The sequence below is a fragment of the Stegostoma tigrinum genome, chromosome 1 (assembly GCF_030684315.1).
Source record: "Stegostoma tigrinum isolate sSteTig4 chromosome 1, sSteTig4.hap1, whole genome shotgun sequence".
In the NCBI taxonomy this organism is placed as follows: Eukaryota; Metazoa; Chordata; class Chondrichthyes; order Orectolobiformes; family Stegostomatidae; genus Stegostoma; species Stegostoma tigrinum.
The window spans coordinates 186,442,882-186,455,632 of record NC_081354.1 but is presented as its reverse complement, the minus strand read 5'-3'; the positions used below and the strand labels follow the sequence as shown (position 1 = coordinate 186,455,632).

The 12,751-nt window shown below is 46.3% G+C and overlaps 1 protein-coding gene across 1 annotated transcript in view; it reads left to right on the top strand.

Moving 5' to 3' along the window:
• Nucleotides 1–548: 548 nt before the first annotated feature.
• Nucleotides 549–12,751, top strand: part of dysf (dysferlin, limb girdle muscular dystrophy 2B (autosomal recessive)) — a 296,195-nt gene continuing 283,992 nt past the window's right edge. Inside the window, exon 1 of the mRNA XM_059650606.1 lies at nt 549–769. Within this exon, the coding sequence (XP_059506589.1) occupies nt 682–769 (88 nt within the window). The 5' untranslated portion in view covers nt 549–681. The remainder of the gene's footprint in view (nt 770–12,751) is intronic.

Genomic DNA, 12,751 nt, shown 5'->3' with positions numbered 1-12,751 from the left:
GCTTGCTGTGCGCAAATTGGCTGCCACCTCTCCCTAACTGTGATAATGGGAACTGCAGATGCTGGAGAATCCAAGATAACAAAGTGTGGAGCTGGATGAACACAGCAGGCCAAGCAGCATCTCAGGAGCACAAAAGCTGATGTTTCGGGCCTAGACACATCATCAGAGAGCTCTCAGCTTTTGTGCTCCTAAGATGCTGCTTGGCCTGCTGTGTTCATCCAGCTCCACACTTTGTTACCTCCCTCCCTGTGGCCGAATCTGCGCTGCATTTGGACTGCGTGCTGTGGTGGTAATGCTCCTGCCTCTGGCCCAGGAGTCCAGGGTTCACAGCCCCCCCCCCACCCCCTGCCAGTGGCATCTCTGAACAGGTGGATTGGAACAAAATCCCTCGGTCCCTGTGGAATGGGAAAGCCTGGGAGGGGAGATGCTGAGCTGGCGACGCGGGCTGCGCTTTCTGTGTGTAAAGCCGCAGAAGGCGTGGGATCGATCGATCAGAGGAGAGAGTCTGTCTCTCTCTCTCACACATGGGCTGGACGCTGACTGCATTGGCGTGTCCTCCCCTGGAGGGCAGGGTCTGACCTGCCAAAGGGGGCTGGCTTCACAGAAGAAGGAGAGGCACAGAGAGAGAGGAGAGTGGAGCAGAACTAGCAGCTCACTCCCGGGGCAGTTAGCTCAGGAAGGATGCTCCGTGTATTTGTACTCCGGGCTGAAAACCTGCAGATTATCGAGAATGATATCAGCGACGCTTACTGCAGTGTCACCTTCCAAGGTAAGAGAGCCCCCACCCCAGTGCCCAGCTCTCTCCAGGATCTGCTGCCTGTGTTAAATATAAACCGGGTCCGCTTACAGGGTCTAAAATTAACCGCCGCAGCCTCTCAACTCCTTTCCGTTTGAGATTGCTAACTTTTGCAAGGGGAAAATCACAGGTTTTGCCTTTCTCAATCGGATCTGGATTCTACCTCTCAGTAACACTCTCTAGTTCTCTGCATCTCTCAATTCTTTTGTCTGGTTCTAACGTCTGTCTCCCTCTCCCCAGAGCAATCTCTGTCTCCATCCTCTTATTTATGTGTGTATGAAAATATCTCTCTCTCTCTCTGTGGCTGGCTCTCCATTTCAGAAACCTTACACCACCCTCCACCCTTCTCTCCCTCTCCGTTTGTCTATCTCCCTGTCTTCTGCAACCAGATTGCTGTCTCTCCCCTGAACTGAAACAGTCCCTGTGAAAGAGAAGCATTGACAATCGGGGGGCTGTGACAATATTTAATGGTCCCCCTCTGAACCCTGTCTGCACTGCATGGCCTGGTCGACCTCACTGTCCTTTGGCCCACTGGCAAATTGGATGGAACACCTCAGAATTACAGTGTTGCTACAGTGCGGAAGGCTCTCAAAATGATCATCGATAACAAAGTGTAGCTGGATGAACACAGCAGACCAAGCAGCATCTCACGCTCCTCAAAATGATCATGATAGCCAATCCTTCCCCACTTCTCTGTAATCCTGCACTTTGTCTCTATTCGGATAATCCTCTGAAGACCTCTCCTTCTGATCCTGTCTCCACCATGCTGCATCCCGGACTCGATGCTGCATAGAACTTTCTTTGTCTCAAAATTAAATTATCTACTGAACAAAAACGGAAAGAACTGCGGATGCTGGAAATCAGGCATAAAAACAGAAGTTGCTGCAAAAGCTCAGCTGGTCTGGCAGCATCTGTGAAGAGAAAATTTCAGTTGACAATTCAGGTCCAGTGACCCTCCCTCAGAACTGATGGTAGCTGGGAAAATGTTGGTTTATATGCAGAAGATAGGGAGGGTGATGGACTAGGGAGTAAACGATAGGATAGAGGCTAAAGAGAGAGAAGAGCAATTGGACAGACAAAGGAGTTGCTAATGATCAGTCTGGGAGGGTGAATGACTGTTAACGGGGGACTGTTAACAACAGCGGGTGTGTAATGGTAGGCTATCTACTGCATTCGCTGCTCACAATGTAGTTTCCTGTACTTTGGGGAGATGAAGTGTAGACTGGGTGACCGCTTTACAGAACATCTATGTTCTGCTCGCAAAAAAGACCCTGAGCTTCCAATTGCCTGCCATTTTAACACACCACCCTGCTCTCTGGCCAACATCTCTGTCTCTGGGATAATGGGAACTGCAGATGCTGGAGAATCCAAGATAATAAAGTGTGAAGCTGGATGAACACAGCAGGCCAAGCAGCATCTCTGATGCTCCTGAGTTGCTGCTTGGCCTGCTGTGTTCATCCAGCTTCACACTTTATTATCTCCGTCTCTGGCTTGCTGCAGTTTTCCAGAGAAGCTCAATGCAAGCTGGAAGAACAACCAAGATAACAAAATGTGGATCTGCATGAACACAACAGGCCAAGCAGCATCTGAGGAGCAGGAAAGCTGATGTTTCAGGGGTCTAGGCCCGAAACGTCAGCTTTTGTGCCCCGAAGATGCTGCTTGGCCTGCTGTGTTCATCCAGCTCCACACTTTATTATCTCGGATTTTACGGCATCCGCAGTTCCCATTATCTCTGGAAGAACAACACCTTATTTTCTGCCTGGGGGACCCCGAGTTCTTTAATTTAAGGGCCTAAACTCTCCGATGTCCCAGCTCCCCCCCCCACACACCAGGCCTTGTTGCCACATGGCCTGCCATTACACACTACCCATTGTTACTCCCCAAACTCCCTATTAATAGCCATTCACCCTCCCAACCAGGTCGACCGTCAGTTCTGAGGAAGGGTCACCAGACCCGAAACGTTAACTCTGATTTTCTCTTCACAGATGCTGCCAGACCTGCTCAGCTTTTCTGGAAACTTCTGTTTTTGTTCTTGCATTTTCTACTCTTGCTTTAAGCCTGTGTCCATTCAGTTTCTCCCCATCTACCCTGCACCGTCCTGGCTCCACTTATCTTAGTCAGGACATAGCCTATGTGCTCACTTGTGTCTCACCCCTGCAGTCCTCACAAAGGCCAGGAAAAGTACAAACAGGCCATTCAGCCCCTTGAACACCCCCCTGCTATTCAATAGGGTCATGGAGGATCCACCATCCCACACATCCACTTTCTTGCCCTTTCCCCGTAACCCTTATTTCCCTTACTGATCAAGAATCTATCTCAGCCTTAAAATTACACAAGGACTCTACCTGACAAGATGTTCCTATGCCAGAACCTTCTGAAAAAAGAATCTACTCCTCATCTCAAACATTAATTGGTAACCCTTTATTTTGAGACTATGCCATCTAGTCCTAGACTCTCCCATGAGAAGTAACATCCTCTCAGCATTTACCCTGTCCAGCCCATTAAGAATCCAATATGTTTCAATGAGATCACTTCTCAACCTTCTAAACTCCAGTCAGTAGAGTCCCAACCTGTTTAATATGTGCTCATATGACAATCCTTCATCTAAGTGAACCTTCTTAGAACTGCCTCTGATGAAGCAATATCTTTTCTTACTTAAGGGACCACAGCTACTCACAGTTCTGCAAGTATGGCCTCTATCCTTTTTGCGTTTGACATAATGCAGGAACAGAGGGTTAGATTCCTCACGTACACTGACCATTTCCAGCACAGCCTCAACAGCTGCTCTCTTGATCTCTTCCTGAAAAGTCTAACCACTTCTTTGACATGCAATCCAGGAGCAGAAATTTCTTCCTTCTAAATATGGGGAAGACAGAATCTGCAGCCTCCCATCCCCACCACAAGGCCAAACATGGACCACAGCCTTCTGCTGATCAGTTCGCCGGCACTGAGCCATATGCCAACAATCCTCTCAATGCCACTTCGGAGCCCATGGTAACTTCTCAACCATACACCTCTCTACCGTCAAGATTACTTACTTACACTTCTGTCATACTTTTCTTTGAATTGTAAACTTTTACAGGAGAAAGACAGGCCATTCAGTCCATCAGATACTTTCCTGCTGGAAGATAGCCATCCATCTCTTGTTGGAAATAGTCATTGCCCCGCATTTCTGTCGCATGAATGTCACTTAGTGCAAATCTGCCCAAACCTGGGTATTTTCCAGATCTCGTTGCATTTGAGCACGGACTGCGTCAGTGTCTGAGGAGCCACAAATGATGCTGAACATTGTGCAATCGTCGGTGAACATCCCCACTTCTGACCTTATGATGGAGGGAAGGCCATTGATGAAGCAGCTGAAGATGGTTGGGCCCAGGACACTACCCTGAGGAACTCCCCCTAAGGTGTCCTAGAGCTGAGATAGCATGTTCACCAACAACCACAACCAGCATCCTATGTGCTAGGCATGACTCCCATCAGCAGAGAGTTTGCTCCTGATACCCATTGATTCCAGTTTTGCTGGGGCTTCTTGATGCCACACTCGGTTGAAGGCAGCCTTGATGTGGGCTGTCACTCTCACCTCACCTCTGGGATTCAGCTCTTCTGTCCATGTTTGAACCAAGGCTGTAATGAGGTCAGGAGCTGAGTGGTCCTGGCGGAACCCGAACTGGGTGCCACTGAGCAGGTTATTTCTGAGCAGGTGCTGCTTGATAGCACTGTTACTGACACCTTCAACTTCCACGATGACGAGAGCAGTCTGATACGGCCCCAATCGGCTGGTTTGGATTTGTCCTGTTTTTTATGGGCAAAACGTATGATTAGAAAATAATCCTTAGGTTTTGTGCAATTTTATTTGAGAATAAATTTTCATCCCCCTTTTTTTGGTTTCTCACTGTCCTTTTACTCGTCCTCTCGGTTTTCAGCAGTTTAGAGTTCTCAATATCTTTAGCCTGGCCTTTCAGCCCCTTGATGCCCAAAGAGCTGTTTATTTATTTACCCAGCCCTTTTACTTTAAGGGCACATGCTTACTTTAAATCCTACCTCTCCACTTCACTTCCTTTCACTGATTAGGTCCTAATTTTCCTGCAAGTCACTTTTCACAGTCCATCTCAGCTCAGCCCAGTCAAACCAACATTTCCTAATTAGCACGTTTGATTCCTAGACTTTGTTCTTCCCTGTAACTGTGTTGAATTTTAATCACATCCATTAAAGTGTTCTTCAATTGATTGCCTCTTCATTTGGCCAAAAATGAAGTCTAACACTGTCCCCTTAATCATTGGGCTTGTTCCATCTGCCTTAAAAAAAAGTTCTCCAGAATGCATTTTGAGAGTTTTATTTCCTCACCCATGCCTTTCACACTGATTCTGTCCCAGCTCGTATCGGAAAGAAACCCCTCTCCTGCTGTTTTAGCAGAGATTTGCCTGGATATCTGACCTTCCGAATGTTTGTGGCTTCATTGTACACTCCCAGGAGGGTAATTGCTGCTTTTCATTGTTTCTCAATGCAGTCCATACGGCCACATTTGATGATCTGTCCACTGTATCAAGTCTCTTACGATTCTGATTTGCTTCTTCAATCGATATTGCCCAATTTATCCGTCTCTATCTGAAAGACCCTACATCCAAAAATGTGGACCTGCCATTTTCTGCCCTACTTGCAGTCATATCACTGTAATAGTTATAGTTTCAACATCCAATGTATCAGCCTGTGCTCTCAGCTCACCTCCATGGTTCTCTCAGCTTCCTCCATGTGCCATTTTTCCAATGTCAGGATCCCCTGTCGTCATTTTGCTAGGCTTTGTTCCCTCTGCCTCAAAGTTCTTTTACCAGTTCTCTGCCTTCCATTTCCAACTCTGTTTCTCTTCCTTTTGAATTGACTCTCAAGTTCTCATTCCCCTGCCAAGCTGGACTGAATCTTTTCCAACATCTCCCTGATATGGACCCTCATTCTTTCACGGCATTGGCCGCCCATCCGTAACTGACTTGAACTGAGTGATCGGAGGGTCTGGAGTCACATATTGACCAGGCAAGAGCAGCAGATATACATTCTGAAAGATCATTCATGCTCCAGGTGAATTTTTACGATGACCAGTGATGATTTCATGGTCGCTATTTCATAACTGCGGCCCTCTTATAGCCCTGATTTATGAATGGTATTTAAATTCCACCAGCTACCGTGATTCTAGAGCCAATGGATTACGAATTCAATGAGAATACCTCTGCAGCAATGCCACCCCAGCCTATCGCGTTTGTCCAGGTTCCACCTCACCAGAAGCAGTCCCAAACCTCTACAATCTGAAGCCTTCCCTACCATGCTATCTTTGTGGCCATCTGACCATAAGCTCCACTTTCCCATTCCTGTGCTTTGAAGCACACAGCTTTGGGAGCAATCTGATTTTTAATCACTTTCCCATCTCTTGAAACTCTGCCGCAGAAACTCACCCCTCTTTCTACTTTCTGTGAAACCACAGATTGTTAGCCCACAACATCGCTTGACTTCATGCTGTCTCAGATCATCAGGTGCTCACACCCCATCCCTTGTCTGTTTACCGTTAGACTTGACAAAGAGCACTACAACACAGGAAAAGGCCCTTCAGCCTTCCAAGCCTGCGCTAACACATTTTGCCCTTCCATGTTAAAACTGTTTCCATACAGCACAGCTGGTGTCCTGTGTTCAACCTTCTCGAAACATGAGACCAACCAAAGCTTGGCTTGGCTATCAAGCAGACCATAAGACCATAAGACATAGGAGTGGAAGTAAGGCCATTCGGCCCATCAAGTCCACTCCGCCATTTAAATCATGGCTGGCGGGCATTTCAACTCCACTTCCCCGCACTCTCCCCGTAGCCCTTGATTCCTTCTGAGATCAAGAATTTGTCGATCTCTGCCTTGAAGGCATCCAACGTACCAGCCTCCACTGCACTCCGTGGCAATGAATTCCACAAGCCCACCACTCTCTGGCTGAAGAAATGTTGTCTCATTTCAGTTTTAAATTTATCCCCTCTAATTTTATGGCTGTGCCCACGGGTCCTAGTCTTCCTGCCTAACAGAAACAACTTCCTAGCGTCCACCTAGACATACACACAAACATTTGATCATGGCTGTATAAGGCTTTGGTCAGACTGTGTTTGGAATATTGTGAACAATTTCGGCCCCGTATCTAAGAAAGGATGTGCTGGCCTTGGTTTGGCAGGGGTGGGGAGGGTGCGCAGAGGCTATTTACAAGAATTATCCCAGGGATGAAGGGCTTGTGAGGAGTGGTTGAGGACTCTGGGTCTGTACTCGATGGAGTTTAGAAGGATGAAGGGGAAATTAGATTGAAACTTACTGAATGCAGAGAGGCCTGGAGAAAGTGGACATTGAGAAGGCGTTTCCAATAGGAGCAGAAACTCGGACCCAAGGGCACAGTCTCAGAGTGAAGAGACAACCCTTTAGGACTGAGATGAGGAGGAATTTCTTCAGCCAGAGGGTGGTGAATCTGTTTAACTCATTACCACAGAGGGCTGTGGAGGCCAAATCATTGAGTGTATTTAAGACAGAGATAGATAGGATGGAGAAGGCAGGACAATGGATTTGAGAAACATATCAGCCATGATTGAAATTTGGAGCAGGCTTGATGGACTGAATGGCCTAATTCTGCTCGCGTATCTTATGGTCTGCTGGTCTCTTCCAATCTCTATCTGGACAAATGTTGATCAGTAAATGTATGTGAGTATGTGTCTGTGGATGTGTGTGTCCATGCATGTGTGAATGTGTGTCTGTGTGTGTGTTGTTTGTGTGTGTGTGTGTACGTCTCTGTATGTAAGCATGTGTGTGTGTGTGCATGTGTATGTCTCCATGAGTATGTGTGTGTGTTGTTTGTGTGTGAGTGTTGTTTGTGCCTATGTGTGTGACAGAGAGAGTGTGTGTGTGTATGTGTGTACTGTTTGTGTGCGTGTATGTTTTGTTTATGTGTTTGTGATTTTTGCCTGAGTGTCTGTGTGTGTGTCTGTGTGTGTGTGTGTGTGTGTGTGTGTGTGTGTGTGTGTGTGTGTGTGTGTCTGTGTGTGTGTGTCTATGTGTATGTTTGTGTGTGTGTATGTATGTATGTGTGAGAGAGAGAGAGAGAGAGAGAGAGAGAGACAGAGAGAGAGAGCGAGAGAGAAAAGTATGTGGAGTAATCCAGTTTGAGGGGATAGAATTTGATATTAGACACCAGCCGTCCTGAACAGCTCATGCCACGTGACCATATAGTCTTTGATGTCTTTTCCACTCTTACTGTAACATTAACTGTAGAGCTGACAGAGCAGTTCCTATGTACATGATTTACATGAAAGTACAGAGGCCAGGGGCAATATATAGTTTAGAAAAACTGCAACTGCATATATTTCAAGTGTGAATATATAAGTATTTGAGTTGCGTGTTCGAAATCTGAAGTTTGCTATCACTGTTGAATTCTTTGTTCTGCTCAGATGAGGGGGCAGGCTGTGGAAATGTGGCACAGTCAAGCCTGTTTTTCAAAACTGAATGTGACTAGATCAGAAAACTGAATGTGAGGAGTTCAGCCCAAGATCAAACCCATTGCACTTTGAGGCAAGTGACTGTGTAGGGGTACAATAAATTGTGGACAGTGGTCGCAGGGACTTTGATTGTCTGGGATCTACAAGCATTTACTGACCACCAATGTGTGCTCTCTTAGGACGCAAACTTCCCTGTTCTTCTAGTGTGGAGGTGAATGTGTTATTTGGCGTCTAGCACCCCTACCAGAGAGATCTTAGTCAAGACTGAGATACACAGATTTTTATTCAGTAAGGGAATCGAGGGTAATGGGGAAAAGGCAGGAAAGTGGAGCTGAGGATTATTAAATCAGCCATGATCTCATTGAATGGCACAGCAGACTTGATGGGCTGAATGGTCCTAAATCCTACATCTTATTAACTCATCAGATTGTCTTTCTCTCCAACACCGCCCCCACCTGCTGTCTTTCCACCTCAAAGGAGGGAAAATTACACCCACGATAACAAAGTGTGGGGCTGGATGAACACAGCAGGCCAAGCAGCATCTCCTAAGATGCTGCTTGGCCTGCTGTGTTCATCCAGCCCCACACTTTGTTATCTTGGATTCTCCAGCATCTGCAGTTTCCATTATCTCTGATCACAAAATTACACCCACAGTAATTTACCTCCCTGGTGTCAGGCACAGAGGTCATCGCTGAGAGAGAGAGAGGGAGAGAGGGAGAACATCCTGTGGGGTAGTTACAGACAATACTGGGACTAGTGATGTCCAAAAAGGGAATTGAGTCTTACAGAGTGATTTTTAGAAGCTACAGAGCAATTTGAAATCCAACCACCAAAGGAAGCATTGTCTAGATTACTGCCATTGCCATATGTGAGTGAATATAGGAGGAGGGAGCTAAGTTAGGTTAACTTGTGACTGGAGAAATGTAGGCAGGGAGACTCAGATCCCTGGGGAATCCTTGCAAGATGAATGGCTTATACCAGGAACAAGACCAATGCTGTGCCTCAGAGTTTAGGAAGTGCTACATCAAGAAGAGGTAATAGAGGGAAAGTAAGCTATATAATCAAATGGGAGAGAGTTAGGAATCAGATTAAATCTTACTGGAAAGGTGGAGATGCTGATGAAGGGACCAAATGCAAAAATGGCCCTGGTACTATCAATTAGGTGCTGTTACAGCACTGAAGATAAATGACATTCTTGTAGATTACCTTAGTGTTAAGGAAAAGTGAAATTTGCTAGTTGCATGCTAAAGATGAATGAGCATATTTCCAGCAAGTTGCAAGTTCTTCGCTGAGTGAGAATGTTGGTCTTCAATTATCAAACACAGGCCAGGAAAGTAACAGTGTAAAGGACAGAGAGGGAGAGGCATTCCTGAAACATGTACAAGATCTTTCCTGATCAGAATGTTTTCAGTCCAGCAACTGACAAGGGAGCTCTCTCTGTTTCTCCGTAACAATTTGTGGTCAAAAATTAAGATGATGAATCAAGCTTGTAACATGGTTTAGTTTTGCATGCCAGAAGCAATACCTATTGGAATGCACGCAAAAGGAATATGTTTCAACCTTATGCTTATATTGCCAGGATACTTGAGAAGCTTATAATTCTCCTTGATCAATCAGAAATGCTAACCAATCAGGCCCCTTTTCTCCTGCTGTACAAATTGCTGTGATTGTTTGAGATTCAGCATTCTTGCATTCTATCCTGATGAGTACAACATCATAGAGTCCCTACACTGTGGAAACAGGCCATTTGGCCTAACAAGTCCACACTGACCCTTGGAACATCCCACCCAGACCCATACCCCATAACCTACCTAACCTACACATCCCTGAACACTACGGGCAATTTAAGCATAGCCAATCCACCCTAACCTGCACATCTTTAGACTGTGGGAGGAAACTGGAGCACCCGGAGGAAACCCACGCAGACACGGGGAGAACGTGCAAACTCCACACAGACACACAGAACCTCAACCTGAGCTACAAATCGTCTTAAAACTCGTCCACACAGACAGTTGCCTGAGGGTTGATTCGAGCCTGGGCCCCTGGCGCTGTGAGGCTGCAGTGCTAACCACCGAGCCATCGTGCCACCCAGATGAAAAGCTTCGGCAGCTTTTTGAAAAATTCAAGGGAATAAAATGGAGCAAATGGAGATTGTTACATTGGGATGGTGTGGGCAAAAAGTAGCCACAATATGATAGGATTTTAAAACAGTTCTGGAAAAGGGCAAGAACAAATCAGAAATTAAAATGTGCAGCCGGAGGAGGGCTCATTCGGGTGAGTTAAAGAGGGCTGAGGTGTAAGAGATTTGAAGACCACTGAGAAAGATGGTAAATAAGTGATGGGAGGCCTTCAAAGAGGGGGTTGTCTCTGTGTTTCCCATGAGAGAGAAAAGGAAGAGTTTCCAGAGCCAGTGCCCAGCAGAGACACCCTGGCTTGTTGGTGAAAGGAACAGAAGACATAGAGGAGGTCACAGACATAACCTTCCAATCCAACTTACAGGATGAGAGTGATGCTGAAAGATTTGAGGATTACAAAAGTTAAATCCCAGGCCAAACGAAAGGAGGGAGTGTTCAACCTGGTAACTGTAGGTCCAGGGATGGGGGGGAGAGGAATGCAGACGATACTTCCAGAGACTGTCAACTGAGACAAAACTAATTGCAACTTGGGAGAATTTGAGTTAATAAATGACTCAAGCTTTAGAAATGTCATAAATCTTGAGGAGGATTATTATTGGCTGAAGAAGACATAAACATTCTGCTGAAAATTGGCAGTCACATGCTGTGCTGAATTAAGAGCAGAAAACTTAAAGTAATGCAATTTGCGAGAAAAGATCTATAATGGGATAACTTAAAGGTGCAATTATAAAAAAACTGCAGAAACAGAGAATGACCTCAAGTTCACATCCAAGCATTTTTGAAAAGTGCTTGTTGGTATGATAAAACTTTTTTAAAATCCTCGACTTTATCAGAGACTGAAAGTACAAAGGCAAGGAAGCAGAGCAAATCTGTCACAGATCACCAGTTAGACCTCAGCTCGTGTGTTGTGTATAAGTATAGGCACAAAATTTAGATAGAAATTCAGCATTTCAGGGCCATGGGGAGTGAGTGTCACAGTCAGACTATATTGGGATTGATACAGGGCTATGGGGAGAGAGTGGGGCGGTGGGATTAGTTTGGGGATTGATATGGGGCTAACGGAGTGAGGGGCAGTGGGATTAGTTTGGGATTGATACAGGGCTATGGGGAGAGAGTGGGGCAATGGGATTAGTTTGGGATTGATACAGGGCTATGGGGAGAGAGTGGGGCAGTGGGATTAGTTTGGGGGTTGATATGGGGCTAACGGAGTGAGGGGCAGTGGGATTAGTTTGGGAATGATACAAGGCTATGGGGAGAGAGTGGGGCAGTGGGATTAGTTTGGGATTGATACAGGGCTCTGGGGAGAGAGTGGGGCAGTGGGATTAGTTTGGGGGTTGATATGGGGCTATGGGAGTGAGGGGCAGTGGGATTAGTTTGGGGATTGATACAGGGCTATGGGGAGAGAGTGGAGCAGTGGGATTAGTTTGGGATTGATACGGGGCTATGGGGAGAGAGTGGAGCAGTGGGATTAGTTTGGGATTGATACGGGGCCATGGGAGTCACTGGGGCAGTGGGATTAGTTTGGGGATTAATACGGGGCTGTGGGGAGGGAGTGGGGCAACAGGATTAGTTTGGGATTGATACAGGGCTGTGGGGAGAGCGCGGGGCAGTGGGATTAGTTTTGGATTAATGCTGGGCTATGGGGAGAGCACAGTATGGTGAGGTTACAGCACAGTAACCGGCCCTTTGGTCCTCCAGACTGGGCTGACGTGATGAAGGGTCTAGGCCCGAAACATCAGCTTTTGTGCTCCTGAGATGCTGCTTTGCCTGCTGTGTTCATCCAGCCTCACATTTTACTATCTTGGGCTGACGTGATACCTTTTCCAAAATGAAAACCTTTGTTTCAATACAGCCCATATCCCTCTATTCCCTGCCTATTCATGTGTGTCAAGATGTTGCATTTGAATCTGCTTCCACCCTCCTCCTCTGGCAGTGTATCCCACACACGTACCACCCTCTGTGTTAAAAAAAGCTGCCTTTTACATCACCTTTATGGTTTCCTCCTTTTGCCTAAAACTTATGGCCCCTAGTCATTTGATCAGAGATAATGGGAACTGCAGATGCTGGAGAATCTGAGATAACAAGGCGTGGAGCTGGATGAACACAGCAGGCCAAGCAGCATCTTAGGAGCAGGAAGGCTGATGTTTCAGGCCCAGACCCTTCACCCATCATATGACATTTTCTACCCTGGGAAAAAGTCTCTTGACTTGCCATTGTGTCCATGCCGCTCATAATTTTGTAAAGTTTTATCATGTTGCCCCTCAGCCTGCAATGTTCAATTGAAGACAATCAGATATTCTAATCGCTCCTTATAATACTCCC